At 45.1% G+C, this 23,663-nt stretch overlaps 1 protein-coding gene across 1 annotated transcript in view; it reads left to right on the plus strand.

Moving 5' to 3' along the window:
* The window catches only part of HHAT (hedgehog acyltransferase), a 140,415-nt gene extending 117,244 nt beyond the window's left edge, over positions 1-23,171 (plus strand). Inside the window, exons 11-12 of the mRNA XM_054168725.1 lie at positions 4,953-5,097; positions 23,143-23,171. Coding sequence (XP_054024700.1) covers positions 4,953-5,097; positions 23,143-23,171 — 174 coding nt within the window. The remainder of the gene's footprint in view (positions 1-4,952; positions 5,098-23,142) is intronic.
* Positions 23,172-23,663: the final 492 nt, after the last annotated feature.

Below are 23,663 nucleotides of genomic sequence, written 5' to 3' on the forward strand. Positions count from 1 at the left end.
GGCCAATGAGGTCTCCCCTGAGCCTCCTCTTCTCCAGGACAGGTGTGCATACCTCTGGAAGGGTAGTTAAAGGGAAATAACTGTTGTGAATTTCTGTTTTACTCCATGAAAATGGACATTTGTTTAAATTGCAGCAAATCTAATTCCTTTACATGCGACTGGTTGAAGTATTTTTAGTGTGAGCAAGATGGATAAACATCACTGACTTTAATCTGTCCCAGAGCAGCTATATAAATGGCATCTGTTGCAAATAAAGAACATGTAGATATTTTGCATCTTCTGAGCATCTGCCAAGAAGTTGCCAACTAATTCTGTCAGGAGAGGCTTCTTGCTACATAGAATCATAGAAGCTTAGAGTCAATAAGGTTGGAAAAGACCTCAGAGATCATCAAGTCCAACCTATCACCCAACACCTCAGGACTAACTAAACCATGGCTTCAAGTGCCACATCCAATCCTTTTTTGAACACCTCCAGGGATGGTGACTCCACCACCTCCCTGGGCAGCACATTTCAATGGCCAGTCTCTCTTGCTGGGAACTTTCTCCTCACCCTGAGCGTAAACCTCCCCTGGCACAGCTTGAGACTGTGTCCTCTTGTTCTGGTGCTGCTTGCCTGGGAGAAGAGACCAACGCCCACCTGGCTACAACCTCCCTTCAGGGAGTTGTAGACAGCAAGAAGGTCTCCCCTGAGCCTCCTCTTCTCCAGGCTAAGCAACCCCAGCTCCCTCAGCCTCTCCTCATAGCGCTTGTGCTCAAGACCTCTCCCCAGCTTTGTTGCCCTTCTCTGGACACCTTCCAGCAACTCAACATTCCTAAACTGAGGGGCCCAGAACTGAATAGCATAATGGAGAGTTGTAGGTGTGGAGATTTTTTGACATTTTCTCTGCTTTGATGACAACAGAAAAATCCACATGCTGATAGGTATTCAATTCACAAATGTTATTATGGATTATCTTGGCCAGCCTCATTCATTTTCATGGGTAAATTAATGCTTCAAGTGTATTAATTTGAGCACAATAGCTGCTCAGGTACTTTTGTTAGCCTTTTCTAGATGACAGGAGGCATTTAAAGAACTTTTTTATTTCTAACCTTCATTAAAGCTGGGCAAAAGCTCTATTGACATCAGAGACTCTCAGGAAAATGTGTGTTGCATTTTGGATCAATGCCTAGCAAAGTTAATGGAAATTAGCTACAGCAAAGCCCAGAAAAGGTGCAGTGTTTAAACTGAAGGGTTCAGTCTAAACTCTTTCTGTCTTAAGCTACTCCCTTTTATCTTATAAATGACCAAAGGCTTTTATGGTCTCTACTACAGTTAACTCACGCTGTTTAACATGCAGCACTTTTGTAGAGGGTGATGTATTATTTGTCACAGCTTAATTTCTTTTTTTCAGTAATTGTGTTCATTTAAAAAAAGAGAAAAGGGGGAAAAAAAAGTGACAGAGCTTTTTTAGTTATTCAGGATCACAGAATCATAGTATCAATAAGGTTGGAAAAGACCTCAAAGATCATCCAGTCCAACCTGACACCCAACACCTCATGATTACTAAACCATGGCTTGAAGTGCCACGTCCAATCCCCTTTTGAACAGCTCCAGGGATGGTGACTCCACCACCTCCCTGGGCAGCACATTCCAATGGCCAATTACTCTTTCTGGGAAGAACTTCTTACATAGAATACATAGAATAAACCAGGTTGGAAGAGACCTTCAAGATCATCACGTCCAACCTATCAACCAATCCAACACCACCCAAACAACTAACCCATGGCACCAAGCACCCCATCAAGTCTCCTCCTGAAAACCTCCAATGATGGCGACTCCACCACCTCCCCAGGCAGCCCATTCCAATGTGCAATCACTCTCTCTGTATAGAACTTTTTCCTAACATCCAGCCTGAACCTCCCCTGGCACAGCCTGAGACTGTGTCCTCTTGTTCTGGTACTGGCCGCCTGGGAGAAGAGACCAACATCCGTCTGTCTACAACCTCCCTTCAGGTAGTTGTAGAGAGCAATAAGGTCACCCCTCAGTCTCCTCTTCTCCAAGCTAAACAACCCCAGCTCCCTCAGCCTCTCCTCACAGGGCTGTGTTCCAAACCCCTCACCAGCTTTGTTGCCCTTCTCTGGACTCGTTCCAGCAAGTCAACCTCCTTCCTAAACTGAGGGGCCCAGAACTGGACACAGGACTTGAGGTGCGGCCGAACCAGTGCAGTGTACAGGGGCAGAATGACCTCCCTGCTCCTGCTGGCCACCCCTGGCACAGCTTGAGACTGTGTCCTCTTGTTCTGGTGCCGGTTGTCTGGGAGAAGAGACCAACCCCCACCTGGCTACCACCTCCCTTCAGGTAGTTGTAGAGAGCAATAAGGTTGTTTGCCATAGTCACACTACTCTGGGTTATAAAACTGGCAGAACAGTTCTAGTCAATGCCTTAGTGGAAAATGGAGTCTGACACCAGCTTTCTCATGGGCTGTCTGTCTCTTCCTGCATCTCTACCAGAAGAAGTTTTTTGGTGGGTTTTTTTTGGGGGGTGTGTGTCTTTCTTTCCTAATTGAAACTGTTTGTCTGGAGAGCTGACAAATAAGTAAGGGAGAATGAAAAAGTAAGGGAGAATAAAAGGTAATGAGTAAGTTCTATAGATAAGGTACAACTCATACAGAATTAATTAGCACAGTGTAAGAAGGCAGTGAGCTTGATGACTCAACGCAAATGTTCCAGTTAGCGTGATCATAACTGCACCTTCTTTAGCCTTGGTGGTTAGCATGCATTTGAGAGCGAGATTCTGAATGTCTTCTCTGTGTGTGCACCCTTGGCCATTCTGAGAAGACATACATTTTTTGATCTATGGGACCATGCATTAATTCTGTGCATTTGGGGGGAGACAAAGTTAAAATAAGCTTCCCTGGGTGTGAACTGGAGGAGAAGTTCTGGACATCCTTGGGCTGCTTTGGAGATAAAAGGCACTAGAAATGGGAAAACTGTTTCACTGAGTAACTCCTGGTGTCTGTGACTGTTTATATAATCACCTTACATTCTCCACCGTTCTCTGATGATGCTGTAGCTTTCACCCAGAATTTCACAGGCAAATCTCAGTCTGTTCTCATTCATGGATGGTTTTCAGAGTCTTGTATGCAAGATTGGCTGTTGTGTGTTGTGCACACAGCCTGACCCAGGGTACTTTCCCTTGATGTTTATCTATCCCCATTTTTCTGCTGACTCTGACTCATACACTGGATACAGTTCTGATCGAAGCTAACGTTCCATTTACCAGAGGCTGTTTTGCAGTAATACATTAAAATGGTCCTTTTATGCTTAGAACTTGTCATTTATTTGAAGGTTTGTCACTTTATAATCTAGCAGTTGAAGTAGTAGTTATACAAAACTGGCAATTAATTGTCTAGGACTGTTTTTTCACTTCTGTTTGGAGCACTTGTTTGTGTTTCAGGTATTTGAGTGTGAATTCTGGTCTTGCAGCAGCTATTAAAGATGAATTGCTGCTGTTTTTTTCTTTTGATACTGCAGTCACAAGACTTTATTTCCTGTAGCATCAATGTTTATGACATGAAGACAGAGCAGCTCCTGGTATTTTCCTTAATTCCCATGCCCTGGCTAATGATCATCACTGCACCCAAAGCACCAAGTCTTTTGCAGATTCAGACATTATGCAAAGAGACTTTCAGCCTGGGGCCATGAGGAACAAGATACTTTTCCTTATGGCATAGCCACACAATATTTCAGTATCACAGTCACAGTATCACAGTATCACCAAGGTTGGAAGAGACCTCAAAGATCATCAAGTCCAACCTGTCACCACAGACTTCATGACTAGACCATGGCACCAAGTGCCACATCCAATCCCCTCTTGAACACCTCCAGGGATGGGGACTCCACCACCTCCCTGGGCAGCACATTCCAATGGCTAACAACTCTCTCCGTGAAGAACTTTCTCCTCACCTGGAGTCTAAACTTCCCCTGGCACAGCTTGAGACTGTGTCCTCTTGTTCTGGTGCTGGTTGCCTGGGAGAAGAGACCAACCCCTCCCTGGCTACAACCACCTTTCAGGTAGTTGTAGAGGGCAATGAGGTCACCCCTGAGCCTCCTCTTCTCCAGGCTAAGCAACCCCAGCTCCCTCAGCCTCTCCTCACAGGGCTGTGCTCAAGGCCTCTCCCCAGCCTCATTGCCCTTCTCTGGACACCTTCAAGTGTCTCAATGTCCTTCCTAAACTGAGGGGCCCAGAACTGGACAGAGTACTCAAGGTATGGCCTAACCAATGCAGAGTACAGGGGCACAATGACCTCCCTGCTCCTGCTGGCCACACTATTCCTAATGCAGGCCAGGATGCCATTGGTTACTTCTTGGCCACCTGGGCACACTGCTGGCTCCTGTTTAGGCAGCTGTCAACCAGCACCCCCAGGTCCCTCTCTGTTTGGCAGCTCTCCAGCCACTCTGACCCCAGCCTGTAGCTCTGCATGGGGTTGTTATGGCCAAAGTGCAGCACCCAGCACTTGGACTTGTTAAATGCCATCCCATTGGACTCCACCCATCTGTCCAGTCGGTCGAGGTCCCTCTGCAGAGCCCTTCTGCCCTCTAACTGACCAACATCTGCTCCCAGCTTGGTGTCATCTGCAAACTTGCTGATGACTGCCTCAATCCCCTCATCCAGATCATTTCCTTGTGATATGCTATAATGCTCTTTACATTTTGTTCTAACAACTGTATATTGGGGGAATCTGAAACTTTCTCATCCTTTCACCATCTTCTTGCAGCCTTTGTGCCGAATTCACGCCTCAGGTGATAACGCAAAATACAAATGCAGAAAAGTGCAAACTAATGTATGGTGAAGAGGGACCTGCTTCATTTGTGTAATTGGAAGGACAGTACCAAAACCTGATTTTTGTAACTTTGCTTGAAAAATTGCAGAGATTGTTAACTGCATCTGCACCTTTTGTTCTGCCCCTCAGGAGCGCTGCTTCTCACCAAGAATTCGTCGTCGACTTCACGCTGTCCTGGCATCTGTTAGCACTTCCATGTTGATTTTATCCAATCTAGTATTTCTTGGAGGAAATCACGTTGGGAAAATCTACTGGAACAGGATCTTTATGGAAGGCAAGTTTATTTTTGTATGCTTTCTAGATAACAGAACTTTCCAAATACTTCTTTGGATGTGCTGAGCCAGGACCTTCTTTCAGTGCACTAACTAGGAGTAAGGTTTTTTTGTGTTGCTGTTCAAAACCACCAAATGCCTGTCTGAGAAAATCTAGATAACTCTGCAAGCTGTGGGACCACAAAGAAATATTGCCTTTCTCCCATCAAGTCTAGAAAGAGACTCATCAGGCTTCTCTGGCAGTGAAATCACTGGAGACCAGATAATAAATGTGTGACAAATGAGCGAGGTTGGATTTTTTGGTGGTTCTGCTCTGCTTTTCAGGTACGTCAGCAGGAACAGATGTACCAAAACAAACCCCATAGATTGTATGGAAGGTTAATCCATGAGATCTGCATAATTTGCCATAATTGAGCAGTTAAAGGTGCTATTTTTATAGTGTGGATCTGTTGTCACCGTAGGACAAGAATTGAGGACAGGGGAACCTGGGGTCACAGTTTCAGCCTGTGGTGCTGATGAATAAGCAGCATGCAGCTTTGTACTGTGAGCTGACTCAGGAGACAAATCCAGCTTTAAGTTTTTTTGCCAGAGCTCCATGTAAGCAGGACCAGTTTTCTTCTTAGGTTCTTACTGCTACCAGTGTTATGACTGGTGAAAGGCTATTTAATATTCAGTAAGCGGAGCGATTAATATAAACATTAATAATTGTATTCATCATGAAAATCCCATGAAAAATATTAAACAAAACCTAATTCCAGGTTGGAGATGTTCGGTGGTGGAACAGCTCCCTCCCCAGCAGGAACAAGTAACAATTTAAACAATATGGACAAAAATCCAGAAACAACAAACAGCACTTTAAACTGGAAAGAAAAGGGCAACAAGGTTGGTGAGGGGCTTGGAGCACAGCCATGTGAGGAGAGACTGAGGGAGCTGGGGTTGCTTAGTCTGGAGAGGAGGAGACTCAGGGGTGACCTTCTTGCTCTCTACAACTACCTGAAGGGGGGTTGTAGTGAGGCGGATGTTGGTCTCTTCTCCCAGGCAACCAGTACCAGAACAAGAGGACACAGTCTCAGGCTGTGCCAGGGGAGGTTTAGGCTGGAGGTTAGGAGGAAGTTTTACACAGAGAGAGTGATTGCCCACTGGAATGGGCTGCCTGAGGAGGTGGTGGGGTCGCTGTCGCTGGGGGTGTTCAGGGTGAGGCTTGACAGGATGCTTGGTTCCATGGTTTAGTTGATTGGGTGGTGTTGGATGATAGGTTGGATATGATGATCTCGAAGGTCTCTTCCAACCTGGTTAATTCTATTCTATTCTATTCTATTCTATTCTATTCTGAAAGGGAACCTCGGCAATGAAGCCGGCGATGGCTCACAAGCGGGGGGAGCTCCAGAATTCCCCAGGGCACCAGACCTTCAATAGATGCTTATAGAAATCAGATAGTGTAATTCCTCACTGATCCTGATACCTCCTGGCACACGTGAGGATTCAAACAGAACCAAAATGGCGTTGACCACGTGGAGGCTTGCAGGAGCAGCATTTCACTTTCTGTTGGAGTCTGCAGCTTGTTGCTGAGGCAGGATTTACTCCCGAGGCTTTGTAGCAGAAAGCTTTGTAGAAAGGAGGTTCCTCCACTGCAATCCTTTTGCAGCGCTGCTCGCTCCTTGCTCCAGTCAAACGCAACTGGCCTGGGGACTCAGCTCCTCTGGGGTTACCGCGATTGAGAGATGGAGATGAAGCTTGATGCAAGCAAAGTGTCTACTTTATTGTACAAAGTCATTTCTTTATGTAGGCTAACATGTTCAGAAGGCTACTTGTGATTGGTAATTAGATGTGTCCGTGACAGTTACAGAATCGTGGTTGGCTGCAGAGGAAAAGCCAGGGAACACACATCCCTGAGCAAGGCTCAGACAGGTGTTAGACCAAAGGCAAACGGTCAAGCATCTCTTATCTAAGTTCAGAGATGAGACAAAAGGCTTTCTTGCAATGTTTACCCGCACTCATTAACAGGTAGTTGTGTGCCTTCCTGAGTCACAATGGCCGTTGGTAATTAGCTAAATACTTTTTTCTCTTCTACATAATTGCAGTTTGCTCACAGGGTTTGTGGCCCACAAGAGTAAAAACTTTTCCTTCTATCAGCTTCAGATTAATCCCTAAATTCAGTGCAACATGGGGTTTTGCCTCTCAGCCCGGCAAGACGCATGTCTGTTCCTGGGCTTTACAGCACTGAAACAGCGAGGAGTCTTTGCTGTCCTGTCTGGGTAAACTGAAACACAGCTCAGCTTCCAAGCAAGGCTTGTGCTTTCTTCCAGATCTTGGACAATTGCAAGGCAAGGCTCTGGCTCTTTGGGCTGGTACTTATAGATTTTCCAAGACAATAATGGCCAGTGACAACACAGATCGAGGGATAAAACCCTGATATTGCAACCTAGAGAAAAGCTTCTTTCCAAACATGGCCTAAAGCACACCCCCCTGGCTCACTTGGGCTCTAAAACATGTTCAGGCAAGCCTGAAAAAACAGACCTACTAGCTCCTGCCTCATTGTCTGGTTCAGAGCATTTTTGAGGCTTTTTGTCCTTTTGGGACACCAGAGACTGTATTGTCAAATAAAGGAATATTTCCTCCTCATGAGGAAAATACTAAGAGAGGCTTCTGTGCCAAGAAGAACTCTCCTACTAAGACTGCCACTATCTGGTAATGCCTTCATGCATTGCTTTCTGCTCTTGTGATTGCCAGTGGTTAAGAGGTCAGCTCAGGAATTCCAAGCTCCTACTTAGGCATCCCAAAATAATGAGTAAGCATCAAGTTGTGTACCTATATATGGATTACTTGTTTATCTTCTGAACTCAAGCACAAACCCGTTCAAACAGCCCTAAGAGAGGGGCAGTTTTCCTGAGTTGTTTCCTCCCTATTCCTCCCCAGCTATTATTAGCTAATAGCTGAGTAGCTGAGAGAGTAAGTGTGGAAGTTAAGTTTGGTGTCACTTCTCATCTGTTACCAAAAACAACAGCAAGCTTTAGTGAAATTAACCATTCCACATTTATAGTTTCATGCAAATTATTTTATTGATGTAATTTGTATGTTATAAATTGAGCAAGTATGCCTTCCTCAACAGAAAGGTTGGCAGAATGCCAACTCTGCCTTCCATGAGGGGAGGTTTAGGCTGGAGGTGAGGAGAAAGTTCTTCCCAGAAAGAGAGATTGGCCATTGGGATGTGCTGCCCAGGGAGGTGGTAGAGTCACCATACCTGGAGGTGTTCAAAAAGGGATTGGATGTGGCACTTGGAGCCATGGTTTAGTAGTCATGAGGAGTTGGGTGACAGGTTGGACTTGATGATCTCTGAGGTCTTTTCCAACCATATTGATTCTATGATTCTGTGATAATGTTTTAGCCAGTAGAACAGCATTTAAACCAGATCAGCTATTGATCCTTTGTTTCAGTTTGGTCTGTAGGAGATGTAACAAAATTGACACATATATTTGGAGAGTACAATGCTAGAAGGTTAATAAAGTTGTGCATAGTCTGCACTGTTCTAGCTAATCCAATTCATCAATATATTCAGATCAAAGAAATACTATACTCTATACTTTTTGGTCATTCCTTTATCAGCCCAAGGACAGATGAGATGCTCTATCCGCTTGTCTTCCACTTGAGTTACTGTCATTGCCTTAACAAAAAGTTAATTGTGGGTATGCTTGCCTTGTTTGAAGAAGTAAGGGTGATGGTAGTAGCTGAGTTTTTATTTTGGGGTTTTAATCTGATATTTTCTTTCTACTGTGATATAAACAATATGAAGTTCTCATGCATTAAGGTTTTCTCTTGTGCACTATGATGTTGAAGAACTTTGACTAGAAAAGATGTTGATCAGTGTCTTGTGAAGAGCAGCCAAGAAATCTAGCAGGGGACTCCAAAACCTGTACTCTGTGTGATATCCAGCTCTGTGCCCTTGCACTTGGTAGACAAAGCAATGTTATAATGTCCAGTACATTACTAGGATCTGCTAGATGAGGGAGATGGGATTGTTTAGCCTGGAGAAGAGGAGGCTCAGGGGAGACCGTATTGCTGTCTACAACTACCTGAAGGGAGGTTGTAGCCAGGTGTGGGTTGGTCTCTTCTCCCAGGCAACCAGCACCAGAACAAGAGGACAACAGGGCTGTGCCAGGGGAAGTTTAGGCTGGAGGTGAGGAGAAAGTTCTTCCCAGAAAGAGCAATTGGCCATTGGAATGTACTGCCCAGGGAGGTGGTGGAGTCCCCATACCTGGAGGTGTTCAAGAGGGGATTGGATGTGGCACTTGGTGCCGTGGTTTAGTCATGAGGTCTGTGGTGACAGGTTGGACTCGATGATCTTTGAGGTCTCTTCCAACCTTGGTGATTCTGTGATTCTGTGATTACTTTGAGTCAATAATCATTCATTTTGGATTGGAAAGAGAGAATATTCTTGGTGAATTTCAGGTTAAGATATTAAAAGTAATATTATTGCTGTATTTAAACACTTCTGTATTCTTTTGCACAGACTGACAACTACCAAAAATCCCTGCAGTTGTTTGAGGGTGGGGAGGACAGGACATGGTTGCAGGACCAGCAAGCGTAATTTTTGAGGACCATTAGGTTTTTAGCTTTTCCACTCCAGGCCCTGTTGATCCTCAGTGTTGGGGGGAGAGATATAATTTTGGCCATATCTTGCAGAGGACAAAGTGTAAGTGACATAGAATAGAATAGAATAGAATAGAATAGAATAGAGTACAATAGGATAGGATAGGATAGGATAGGATAGGATAGGATAGGATAGGATAGGATAGGATAGGATAGGATAGGATAGACCAGGTTGGAAGAGAACTTCAAGATCATCGTGTCCAACCTATCACCCAACACCACCTAATCAACTAAACCATGCAACCAAGCACCCTACCAAGTCTCCTCCTAAACACCTCAAGGGTAACCTTGTGCTGTTGTCGTCATAATCATAGAATCACAGAATCATAGAATCAATAAGATTGGAAAAGACCTCAAAGATCATCAAGTCCAACCTTTCACCCAAGACCTCATGACTACATAGCACCAAGTGCCACGTCCAATCCCCTCTTGAACACCTCCAGGGATGGTGACTCCACCACCTCCCTGGGCAGCACATTCCATACTGGCTGTTTCTCTTCCCTGCCATTGCACTTTCTGGCCCTTGCCATGCAAAGTAGCCCATCCAGGAACCTTAGGAGGGCAGAGGATGCTCACAGTTTTACCTTCTCATGCCTGGTTTTTTTTTTTTGGCTATACTTGGCAAAAGTCTGACAATGCTCATTAGGAAGTTTATATATAACTGAACTCCTGGATGTGGTGGCACGTATGTAATTCATTAGAAACAGCCATAATTTCAGCAAAGACTTGAAACCATCAAGAAAAGTTCTCTGAAGAACTGAGGTAGTCTTTTTCTTCTCCCTTATTCAGAAACTCCTAGGAGTCTTGTAGCTGCCATTTCTTTCTCATCATTGAATCCTGATTCTTTGTTCTGTCAGCTCCTTTCATGTGTCTTCAGATTTGAACTAGTCCTGACTCTTTCACTTTTTTTTTCAGATGCTCATTGGGAGAACAGTTCCCAAATACAGAAAGTAACCTTCTAACAGCAGGCACTGGAACGCCAGCTGTATTTAATTTTGCAATCACTGAGACTTTCAGGACAGCTTTCTAAACTGTTTACGTCCTGAAAAGTGATGTTAAAACAGCATTGTGGGGGTCCACAATTACTGCCACTTCCAACATGCTAGATCAATTTTTTTTCAGTTTGTAGGGAAAAAGACCCTTTTTCCCCCCCCCCCCCAAATGCCAGCTCTGTGTGTCAGCTTGAGATCAGAAATTCATGCTGTTCATTCTGGCTCTTACAAAGCCAGAGATGCTCTTAACAATTCTCTTGTGAAGGTGCGTGGGCCACCGAGGAGGCTGATCTCTTCTAAAAGTAGCATTGCCTTTGCAACAGGAGTGAAAAGTAGTTCAGAGCTTGTTTTTCCCCTTTTGTTTCCCACTGAGGAAGCTTGATGGGAGGTTTTACTATACTACAGCACAGTTCTGCTGCATAAGTAGGCAACTTTGCTGGTTTGGCTACAATTCTGTTGTAGATTCACAAGCAACGATAGTTGTCTTAGATAGTTTTAGCATCTTTATTTTTATCTCTGAATAAACTTGTTTCAGCCATCCTGAAATACTGCCTTAAATAACAGGAAAACAACAAGTCCAACAATCCTGCAAAAATACTGACTCGTTTGCTTAGTGTTGTGATTGTAAGGAGGTTATTAATGTTCAATAGCTAGAATTGATAATACAAATATTAATAACTTTATTAATTTAAAAAAAAAATCCCACCAAAATATTAATAAAACCTATTTGGCCAGGCACTAATGGTGTGGCCAGGCACTAGTGGTGTCCCCCAGGGATCAGTGCTGGGCCCCATCCTGTTCAATATCTTTGTTGATGATCTGGACAAGGGGATTGAGTCCATCATCAGTAAGTTTGCAGATGATGCAAAGCTGGGGGCAGGAGTTGATCTGTTAGAGGGTAGGAGAGCTCTGCAGAGGGACCTTGACAGGCTGGACAGATGGGCAGAGTCCAACAGGATGGCATTCAACAAGTCCAAGTGCTGGGTGCTGCACTTTAGTCAGAACAACCCCATGCAGTGCTGCAGGCTGGGGTCAGAGTGACTGGAGAGTGGCCAGGCAGAAAGGGGCCTGGGGGTGCTGATTGATAGTAGGCTGAACATGAGCCTGCAGTGTGCCCAGGTGGCCAAGAAGGCCAATGGCATCCTGGCCTGTATCAGGAACGGTGTGGCCAGCAGGAGCAGGGAAGTCATTCTGCCCTGTACTCTGCATTGGTTAGGCCACACCTTGAGTCCTGTGTCCAGTTCTGGGCCCCTCAGTTTAAGAAGGACATTGAGACACTTGAAGGTGTCCAGAGAAGGGCAACAAGGCTGGGGAGAGGCCTTGAGCACAGCCCTGTGAGGAGAGGCTGAGGGAGCTGGGGTTGTTTAGCCTGGAGAAGAGGAGGCTCAGGGGTGACCTCATTGCTCTCCATAACTCCCTGAAGGGAGGTTGTAGCCAGGTGGGGGTTGGTCTCTTCTCCCAGGCAACCAGCACCAGAACCAGAGGACACAGTCTCCAGCTATGCCAGGGGAAGTTTAGTCTGGAGGTGAACAGAAAGTTCTTCACAGAGAGATTGGCCATTGGAATGTGCTGCCCAGGGAGGTGGTGGAGTCTTTGTCCCTGGAGGTGTTCAAGAGGGGATTGGATGTGGCACTTGGTGCCATGGTTTAGTTATTCCTGAGGCGTTGGATGATAAGTTGGACTTGATGATCTCTGAGGTCTTTTCCAGCCTTATTGATTCTATGATTCATTGATTCTATTTACTTGTTTGAAATACTCAGTTTTGGAACAGATCCCTCCCCAGCAGGAACATGTACCAATTTAAACAATATGAGCAAAAATCCAGAAACAACAAACAGCAATTTAAACCATAAAGAAAAAAGGGAACATTTGCAACATGCTGGAGATTGCCCACACAGGAGGGGGAACTCTAGCATTCTCTGGGGCAACACACCTCTAACAGATGCTTATGCACAGGGAGGTGGTGGAGTTACCATCCCTGGAGGTGTTCAAGAGGGGATTGGACGCGGCACTTGGCGCCATGGTTTAGTCATTCATGAGGTGTTGGGTTACAAGTTGGACTTGATGATCCTTGAGGTCTTTTCCAACCTTATTGATTCAAAATCAGATGTCATAGTTCCTCACTGATGGTGGCACCCCGCAGCACGTGTGGGGATTTAAACACAACCAAAATGGCGCCGACCACGTGAGAGCTGCAGGAGCACAGTCTCACTTTCTGTTGGCTTCTGCAGCTTGTTGCTGTAGCACACTCAGGGTTAATCTCCAAAGGCTTTGTAAGTGAAAGCTTTGTAGCAAAGAGGTTGCTGCCCAGGCTTGCAGGGCTGTCGGCTTTGTAGCTTTGCCTAGCTGGAGAGGTTCTTCAGCTGCAATCTTCGCAGCGCTGCTCCTTGCTTCTTCCAATAAAGCAGAACTGTCCCAGGGCCTCTCAGCTCCTCCTGGGGTTGGTCTCTCAGCCCAGCAAGACACGTCTGTTCTGATCCTGGGCTTTGCAACGCTCTACAGTGAGGGGTCATGCAGTCTGGGTAAACTGAAGCCCAGCTTGTATTCCAAGCAAGGCTTGTGACTTCTCCCAGAGTTTGGACAATTGCAAGGCAAGGCTCTGGCTCTGTGGGCTGGTATTTATAGATTTCCTGAGACAAGGCTGGCCAGTGACAACAAAGATTAAGAGATGAAACCCTGACACTTTAACCTGTAGAATGAGTTTTCTCCAAACATGGCCACAGGCACACACACCTGGCCCACTTGGACTCCAGGGCATGTTCAGACAAAGCTGGGCAACGTGGGCAATTTCCTGAAACCAGGCCTGCTGGCTCCTGCTCCATTGTCTGATTCAGAGCATTTTCGAGGCTTTTTGGCCCTTCAGGACAGTTAGGCCTTGTCTCATTGTTTTGACTGCTGGCTTTTGCTTAGAGTTTGGTTTTGGGGGCTTGGGGTTTTGGATTTGGGGTTTTTTTGAGAGGGAGAGAGCAAAATGTTGTACATTTATTTGATAAATGTTATGGACTTAACACCCTCATAAATGCTGACCGTTCTGAGAAAAGTCTTCCAGCTCTTGCTGTTAACATTTTCTGCTAAACTGCATTCTGTGGCCTGTTTTCTTTGTACACCTCATCCCAGCCCAGAAGGATCTGAAACTGTGCAGAGTTAGGATTTAAGTTCATGATGGACTTGAATAATATCAAACTTTATGTGCACTTACTCAAACCCTATAAGAAATGGCCCCATATGGTGGAACAAACTTAGCTCTGACATCCCTAAGGAAGCACCATGAGGGCTGAAGTGTGGCTCCTTCCTAAACAGCTCCTTCCTAAACAGCTCTGTTTAGTATGGCACCTGTAAAGAATACAGAAGCAGGGAAGCATGTGGCTGTACTGCATTGTTTCTCTCTTTGGGTAGCCTTCCCTTGAGAAAGTGGAACTCTGACTCCTAAAACCTCAGTTCTGTCTGATGCAGAGGCTGCACCCCTCAAGTGCTGTCATGTGTGACTTCTGGTGATCACTTGGATGCATGGCTTTGAAGCACACTGTCCAGGTCCACCTCAGTGCTGTGAGACCAAATAGAATCAGAGTACTAAGTGGCACAGTTCCCAGACCTAACTTCAATAAGCCTAGAAATGTAACATTTTCTGGTCAGTGTATATGTGTGTAACATTTTCTGGTCAGTGTATATGTGTGTAAGTAACAGAATGCAGCTGAGATACTAAATGCAAGAAATAGAATGTCTCTGCTGTGAGGATAAGCTAAGGGAGCTGGAATTGTTCAACCTGGAGAAGAGAAGACAAGATTCCAGGGGGACTTTATAATCTACAGGAAGGCTGGAGAGGGGCTTTTCACAAGAGTGTCCACCAACAGGACAAGGGGAAATGGATTTAAATTGAAGAAGAATAGGGTTCAGATTGGATCTTCGAGGGTGGCAAGACTCTGGAATGGGTTGTCCAGAGAGGTTGTGGGTGCCCCCTCCCTGGAGATGTTCAAGGCCAGGTTGGATGAGGCCTTGAGTAACCTGCTCATGGCAGGGAGGTTGGAACAGAACAGAACAGAACAGAACAGAATAGAATAGAATAGAATAGAATAGAATAGAATAGAATAGAATAGAATAGAATAGAATAGAATAGGACCACAATGTCTAGCATGAAATCCCTCCTCTCCATTGGCAAAATTAGACATTACCAGCATATCACATGGCTGGCCTGTGACAAGGTATTAATTATAGAATTAGACTAGACTAGACTAGAATAGAATATACTTAACCAGGTTGCAAAAGACCTTTTAGATCATCAAGTCCAACCTATCACCCAACACCATCTAATCAACTAAACCATGGCACCAAGCACCCCATCCAGTCTCTTCCTCCAGTGATGGTGACTCCACCACCTCCCTGGGCAGCACATTCCAATGGCCAATCTCTCTTTCTGGGAAGAACTTCTTCCTAACATCCAGCCTGAACCTCCCCTGGCACAGCTTGAGACTGTGTCCTCTTGTCTGATGTCTCTTCCAGCCTTGGTCATTCTATGATTCTGTGATTCTATGATTTGATGATTAAGCCCAGTTGTAAAGCTGGAGGTCAGTGTGCCCAGTTCTTTTTGCAAATAACATCTGATGCTTGCAGTTCATTCTGTGGTGAAATAATTATGCATTTCAGAACAGGGAAATTCCCTAAGGACTCTTTCCTCCAAGAAAGTAAATGGATTTCTACTGTTAGAGTGGGTTTTATTTAATGAGCTGTATTCCATTTTATCTCTCCCTTTTCTCACCTATTATTGCTAACTTTCCTAACATAAGGAGAGTGTGTGCTAAAACCCAGCTGTGACTTGATAGGTTGCAGGTATTTTCCTAGGTGTTGAATTTTCACTGTTAGTAGGTTAGCTTAAAAGCCTGATACAAATGTTTTACTCCATGCTTTAACAAGATCAGTTTATTCCTGACAGGTGCTGAGATACACGAGTCTTTATTCCCACCCCCCCTTCCCCAAAACTCTATCAGTCTGCCAGTTTTGTCTGTTCCTGCCCATTCTATGAGCAGTAAATGGTGTAAGTCATTCATAGCTAGAGTGGCAAACCACTAGTTAAGCATCTTAAGGAGAAAATACGCTCTACTTTTAATAACCAATTTAGTTATTTTGATATTTCCCTTTTGTTTACTTCCTCATTTTCACAGCATGCATGTGAAAAATGATAAATAGCATGACAGGAGTTTTTTGTAGTGCACTCCTGATTTTTGTTCTCTCTGCCCTCTTCCATGGGTTTCTTATTAGAGCCACAGCTCACCCTTGTATCAAATACAATAATCCCTCTGTAATTCTAATTTGGGCTTTGAAGCAGTCCTGGGAGAAGATTGACTCATGTGTTATATGAGCTATAAAAATTCTCTCAGTGGGGCTTTGATGTCTGAATAAAGATTTATCTTTCATCTGGGCTGGACAAGCCCTTAAATTTTGGTACTCATGTAGCCTATTGTTGTGGGAGAAGATTGTTTCTCCCTCTAGAAATAGTAGTAAGCTGTTATTGAAGTGGTTGCACTGTTCAGAAGGAAAAAAAAATCCTTAGTAGTTCATAACATGGAATGAAAAGAGTAAGCACATTGTTTTATTACCTGCAGGTTAGTATGCATTCTGCAGTGAGGAATAGATTGAGAGCAATTGAAAATGCCAGTGTGGACTCATAGAATGTTAGGGATTGCAGGGGACCTCTAGGATCATCCAGTCCAACCCTCCTGACAAAGGAGGATCAACTAGGGCAGGCCATGCAAGAATGCATCTGGGCACGTCTTGAAATTCCCTAGAGAATCACAGAATTTCAGGGGCTGGAAAGGACCTCAAAAGTTCATCCAGTGCAACCTGCCCCTGCTAGAGCAGGATCATTTGTACCAGATTACACAGGAAGGCATCCAGGCCAGTTTTGAATATCTCCAGAGAAGGAGACTCCACACCCCCCTGGGCAGCCTGTTCCAGGCCTCTATCACCCTCACAGTGAAAACATTTTTCTTCATGTTTGAATGGAACTTCCTATGACTCAGCTTCCACCCATTGCCCCTTGCCCTGTCACTGGGCACCACTGAGAAGAGCCTGGCTCCAGCCTCTTGGCACTCACCCTTTACATATTTCTAAAGACTGATGAGGTCACCTCTCAGTCTTCTCCTCTCCAAGCTAAAGAGCCTCAGCTCCCTCAGTCTCTCCTCGTATGGAAGATGTTTCATTCCCTTGATCATCCTCATGGCTCTGTGCTGGACTCTTTCAGGTAGCTCACTGTCTTTCTCGAACTGAGTGGCCCAGAACTGGACACACTACTCCAGGTGTGGTCTCACCAGTGCAGAGTAGAAGGGGAGGAGAACCTCTCTTGACCTTTTGGACACACTCTTCTTAATGCACCCCAGGATATCCTTGGCCCTCTTGGCCCCAAGAGCACATTGCTGTCCCATGGATAACATGGATAATCTCCAAGACACGGTCACCATTTGTTACAGATGAAGTCAAACGTGTGGATGTCCTTTTCTTTTGACTCTGGTATCAATACAAGAAGCAATTTGCCCATTCCTCCCTAAACAGGATGTTTAAAAACAGTAAACCTGTACAAGCATGGAAAATGAAATGACAGAAAAACTCCAGAGAATTGCTAGTGGCAAATACAGTCTTTCATCTTAGCTTAAGTTCAGAAGCAGCTGAGAGTTTGTACCACCTGACAGTTTTTTTCCATGACTCCAGTATACAAACTGGGAAGAAATGTCAGGATAAAATTGATGTTGTTTAACCAGAAATCAGTAGTATAAAGGTGGGTCTGCAGGCTTCCCTAGCAGTGGAATAAGCTTGGAGGTTGAACTCCTTCTCCTGACAATCGTTGGGACCACACCTATTGCATCACAGCAATAGAAAACAGTTAGGGATTCAATTTTTGTCACAACCTAGATGTACTTGAATGAGTGCTTGTTTGGCTATTTGAATATTACTTCTGGTAGCAAAGCAGTCTCAGTCTAGGTGATCTTATTCCTAGCCTTGCTGAAGACATCCTAGCAAAATGAGGTTCTCTTTTCCAGCATTTTCGTACACAGAGTGGTTACTGCTTCATCAGAACTGCATGACAAACACAGGAAAATGTCCTTATGAGTTGTCAGAGTCAAAAGAGGGATCACTGAGACCCTCTGGGGACAACCATCACGAGAGCCCTGAGGGAAAACCATCAGTATCTCCTAAATAACCTTTTAACATTTTCTGGCTCACAATTCTAAGAGCAGATTACTGCATTTAGCACCTTTAATTTTGCCCACCTGCCACAAGCCTTCATAGAGCTCACTGAGGTGTCCAGGTTAATACAACTATTTTCACATGATTTGGTCAGTGTGGCATATTAAGTCAGGGGCACAAGTACATGGAAAAAATCAGGAATTAGGAGTCCTATTGAACTTACTGCCTATGAGGCAGAAAGGGATGTAGGGGTACTGGTAGATAGTAGGCTGAACATGAGCCAGCAGTGTGCCCAGGGGGCCAAGAAGGCCAATGGCATCCTGGCCTGGATCAGGAACGGTGTGGCCAGCAGGAGCAGGGAAGTCATTCTGCCCTGTGTTCAGCACTGGTCAGGCCACACCTTGAGTCCTGTGTCCAGTTCTGGGACCCTCAGTTTAGGAAAGATGTTGAGTTGCTGGAAGGTGTCCAGAGAAGGGCAACAAAGCTGGGGAGGGGTTTGGAGCACAGCCCTGTGAGGAGAGGCTGAGGGAGCTGGGGTTCCTTAGCCTGGAGAAGAGGAGGCTCAGGGGAGACCTTATTGCTCTCTACAACTCCCTGAAGGGAGGTTGTAGCCAGGTGGGGGTTGGTCTCTTCTCCCAGGCAACCAGCACCAGAACAAGAGGACACAGTCTCAAGCTGTGCCAGGGGAAGTTAGGCTGGATGTTAGGAAGAAATTCTTCCCAGCAAGAGAGACTGGCCATTGGAATGTGCTGCCCAGTGGGGTGGTGGAGTCACCATCACTGGAGGTATTTAAGAAGAGACTGGATGAGGCACTCGGTGTCATGGCTTAGTTGATCAGATGGTGTTGGATGATAGGTTGGACTCGACGATCTCAAAGGTCTTTTCCAACCTGGTTAATTCTGTCATCTGTATGATTAGAAGAAGATTAAAGAATTGATTTCAAATGAATATTTAGCATGTAAAGTACATTTTAATGATTTTTTCTTTTGAAACAGACTTGTTTAATAAGAACCAGGGATGACTTTCCTGACCATCTGAATCTGTCATCTGTTCAAATAATTTATATAAGAAACATTGCATTACTGAATCATGGTGTGAAGTTCAATAAGTTGAAAGGTGGTGATTTTATATAAGTGTTGAAATTGAATAAGGAAAAGCTCTAGCTGTGGAAGTGAAGTTCCATAAATAATGTAGCACATAAAACTGTGACAGAAGTATCTCAGCATACTCCTGCCCTGCTTTAAGTACTCTGAGGTCTTTTCCAACCTTGTTGATTCTATGATTCTATGATTCTACCCTCTTTCCTTCTAGTGCAGAAAGAAAAACTTGCTAGGGGATGCAACAAAGTGTTTTTGTCATGATGTTAAATGTATTTTAAGCAAATGACTGCACACAGTCTGTATGCAAAAGTCATTCACTGAGGCCATACCTTCCCTGTGTCTTCATACTGTAACTTGCTGGAATGTGTTCAGAGAAGGGGTTTGGAGCACAGCCCTGTGAGGAGAGGCTGAAGGAGCTGGGGTTGCTTAGCCTGGAGAAGAGGAGGCTCAGGGGAGACTTTCTTGCTGTCTACAACTCCCTGAAGGGAGGTTGTAGCCAGGTGGGGGGTGGTCTCTTCTCCCAGGCAACCAGCATCAGAACAAGAGGACACAGTCTCAAGCTGTGCCGGGGGGGGGGGGGGGGGGGTAGGCTGGGTGTTAGGAAGAAATTCTTCATAGAGAGATTGTCCATTGGAATGTGCTGCTCAGGGAGGTGGTGGAGTCACCATCACTGGAAGTGTTCAGGAGGAGACTGGATGAGATGCTTGGTACCATGGTTTAGTTGATTAGATGGTGTTGGATGATGGGTTGGATGCAATGATCTTGAAAGTCTCTTCCAACCTGGTCTATTCTATTCTATTCTATTCTATTCTATTCTATTCTATTCTATTCTATTCTATTCTATTCTATTCTATTCTTTCATGTTGGAAATTCAGTTTGCTGCAAAAGAAAGGCAGGAAGCTTGTTGGAAAGTATTGTTCTGTGGTTGTTTTTCTTTGTCTGTTTGGTGTTGGTTTGGCTTTTCTTTTTTTGTATTACAGTGCACAACAGTTAGTGTTAAACAACTAAAAACAATGCTCTGTGTAAAATTCTGTATTGTTTTCTCTGGGAATTAAAATGCAGAGATTGAATTGAAGCTGAAGTAGAAGTTGCACTGAAGAGCAATATTTCATTCCATCACTTAAAAGAAGCACAAGATCAGTTTTGCAGCTTCCCAGTATAATCATTGCCACGTTAGGATTGCTCCAGCATACTGTATTAGCATGGGAATTTTGGGGTCTCTCTCATTTATTTCTTCTAGTTAATGGCAAAATTTAAGAGGCAAAGATCTGTTTTCCTTTTGCTCTCCTTACCGTCCTGCTCTTCGATATAGTTTTGACCTGCAATAACTAATTACAGTTTTGAGGACACTTAGGAATTCCTCTTCCAAGTTTCTGTTGTTTGCATTTCTCCCAGAATGTCAAGTGTAACCTTGTGAGGATAGTTTGACATTTCTGCAGCTGCACTCCATCCCACTAAGTTTTGCTCATTGCCAGAGTTAGCAAATTTCCTATGTTCTTTATCCAGAAAGAGAATAGATTTATTGGCCGTAATTAGTGTGCTTCACATCATGGCTGCTTATCACTCTTACCTTTGTCATCATGGAGGTTTGTTATGGTTTTTGTCATCTAAATATTTGTGGTGTTCTTGTACTAATTATACAGCTGCTCTCCATGAAAATGAGCTGAGCTGCTCTGGAGCCACCTTTCCATCGTTGAAGAAAAATGGGCTTGTGATTTGGAAGGGTGTTCTGGTTTGAGGCCAGGCAGGTCCTCTCTTGCCCCTGAGAGGGGCAGAAGAATGACACTCATCACACAAATGGATTGCAGAAGTGATAGAAAGTTTAAATGGAAAGCAGGAAGTGTTTTACAGAGCTGCAAGCATAGTGACAAAAAGTACCCCAAAGCTTACAGAGTGCCTTCCAGCACACCCAAAGGTCCCCAACATTTCCCATCTCCCCAGCTGAGGGTACACCCAAAACCCCCAGGGCTCGCTCTTCCCCCTGCTACTGCTAGGCTAGTCTCAGCTGGCCAGGTCTGAGACTGCCCCAAGCCCTTCTTCTCCTGGCATTAGGCATAACCAGGCCTAAGAGGCCTTGAGGTACTCCCCCACCATCACCCAATAGTGAGCATCTCCCATGGGAGCAGAGAGGGAAGAAAGAGGAAGTGAGGAGAGACAGGGATCTGCTCGAGAGAGGAGGGCTGCAAGGATGATGGACTGGAGCACTGCCTTATGAGGAACGGCTGAGAGACCTGCGGCTTTTTAGCCTGGAGAAGAGAAGACTGAGAGGGGATTTAATAAATGTTTATGAATCTCTGAGGGCTGGGTATCAAGAAGGAAGGGGCAGGGACAGCCTCTGCTCACTTGTGCCCTGTGAGAGGACAAGGGGCAATGGATGGAAACTAGAGCACAAGAAGTTCCACCTTGACATGAGGAAGAACTTCTTTACTGTAAGGGTCACAGAGCACTGGAACAGGCTCCCCAGAGAGGTTGTGGAGTCTTCTTCTCTGGAGACTTTCAAGACCTGTCTGGATGCATTCCTGTGCCACCTGCACTAGATTATACGGTCCTGCTCTGTCAGGGGGGTTGGACTTGATGATTTCTTGAGGTCCCTTCCGACCCCTAACATTCTGTGATCCTATGAAAGACTTTGCAGATGGGTTTATAGGGTGCAGGATTTATGGGTATGAAATACACAGCTTCCTGTGTCCACCTACCGGGCTGGACCCTCAGGACACTGGAGATGTAGCTCATGTGGCAGGAAGAGGAGGCACCCAGCCTGAACTGCCACAAAAGGGGATTGACTTGTTTGGCACTCTAGGAAGAAAGCACTCTGAGCAGCCCAGCTTTTTGGAAACTCCAGGTTTCCAAAAGGTTCCAGTGGAGAAGCATTCCAGTGTGTTAGCAAGAATCACAGTTCTAGGAAGAATCATGATTCTTGCTAACATACAGGCTGGGTCAAGCAGAGAGAAAGGAGGGCTTCCTTTTATGATTTCCTGCTTTAATACTGCTGAGTACATCTAGGTAAACACCACATCTTAAACACCTCCCTGGAGGTGTTTAAGCCCAGGCTGGACGAGGCTCTGGCCAGCCTGATCTAGTGTGGGGTGTCCCTGCCCATGGCAGGGGGGTTGGAACTAGATGATCCTTGTGGTCCCTTCCCACCCTGACTGATTCTATGATACTATGAATGCACTATGTGATGGGTGGTGGGAGATATGTCACCTGCGTACCTAGAACGTAAAGTTGGGCTGATTCTTCAGACTGTCTGATTTATAGGGGGGTTTCCCCATGTATCTCTCTGCTCGTGATTATTTATTAGTACAGGGTAAAGAATGCCCTGCAAATGCTGGCAGTCCTGTGAATCTCTTAGCTTTATTGCAAAGGTAAATAAATCCAGAACAGGCGTTGTAAAGGGTTAGCAGTTTCACACACCTTTCTTCCCATAAAGGGTGACAGAGATAAATTGAAAGATGACAGGAAGGTGATGGATGAAGAGTTGATGCAATTGTCCTTCCAGTTGCTTTTTAAAAGGGGAAAGAATGGGTTTATATTGCTGTCTTGCACAAAGATGGTCTCTTTCCCTAGTGCCAGGGGAAACCGAGCACAGAACTGAGCTTGCACCTCTGGAGCTCGGGGGTCAGTCACCGCTTCATTTGTTCTCGTGCAGGAGTGACAGTTCAGGGCAGAAAGCAGATTAGCTTCTATTAATTACTGTAAATCTCTTCTGTGGTGGAATTAATAAACAATTAGTTGCTGCTGGAAGCAACTGAGATTTCAAACATTCTAAAAAATGGTGATGACTCAGAACTGCATCATATTAGCTTCGTATTAACGCTGAGGGTGAGCATGAAATTGTGATGGTGGCAAAATCCCACCAGCTGCTGTTTCAGACTGACAGTTGTAAAAGCTGAAGTATTTTTGTTTTCTCTTAATTCCCATCCAGAACCAATATTGAAGGCCTGAGTTTATATTCAAGGATGTATTTGTTGGCTGTCTGCTGGAAAGGTTTGGCTGAATGACTTAATTGGGCTAATGTAATTAAGCTTCTTAAGGCTTATAGCCAAGCCCCCCCGCTGCCAAATACCTGTTTAAGCACACTGCAGTGCTCCTGGGCATGCTGTCCTTGCACTCCCTGTACGCATACTGTCAGGGTATGGCTACGTCTGCATCAGCAAGTAGCTTTGTGCGGCAGACAGTGCTGAGGGTCTGCTGATTGCAAAACGCCTTTGGCCAGGAGAATGAAAATGCTAACGTGGTGTAACAGCCTCAGAGTGGATGCTGCAACTTCGGTGCGCATTAAAACTGTCAGGCTTAAGGAAGGGAGGCTGAAGGGGATCTTTCTGCTGCCTTCAGCTATGTCAGAGGAGGGTGTGGAAGGCGGGAGCAGGGTCGTTTCAGAGTTGCATTGTAACAGGGTAAGAGGCAGCAGTCTTAAGTTGTAACAGAAGAATATCCAAAGAAATACTATGGGAAAAGATTTTAGAATGGTGATGTTCAAGCATCGGAACAGGCTGACAGAGAGGTTGTGCAGCCGAGCAAAGCCCTGAGGAGCCTAACCGGTGCTGCTGCCATCTAGAGCAGATGACCTCTAGAGGTCCCTTCGGACCTAAACTAGTCTGTAGCCTGCATCCACACACCCAGACGCGGTGATGGCTTGCTGGATAGCGTTTT

The sequence above is a fragment of the Dryobates pubescens genome, chromosome 2, assembly GCF_014839835.1.
Source record: "Dryobates pubescens isolate bDryPub1 chromosome 2, bDryPub1.pri, whole genome shotgun sequence".
Lineage (NCBI taxonomy): Eukaryota > Metazoa > Chordata > Aves > Piciformes > Picidae > Dryobates > Dryobates pubescens.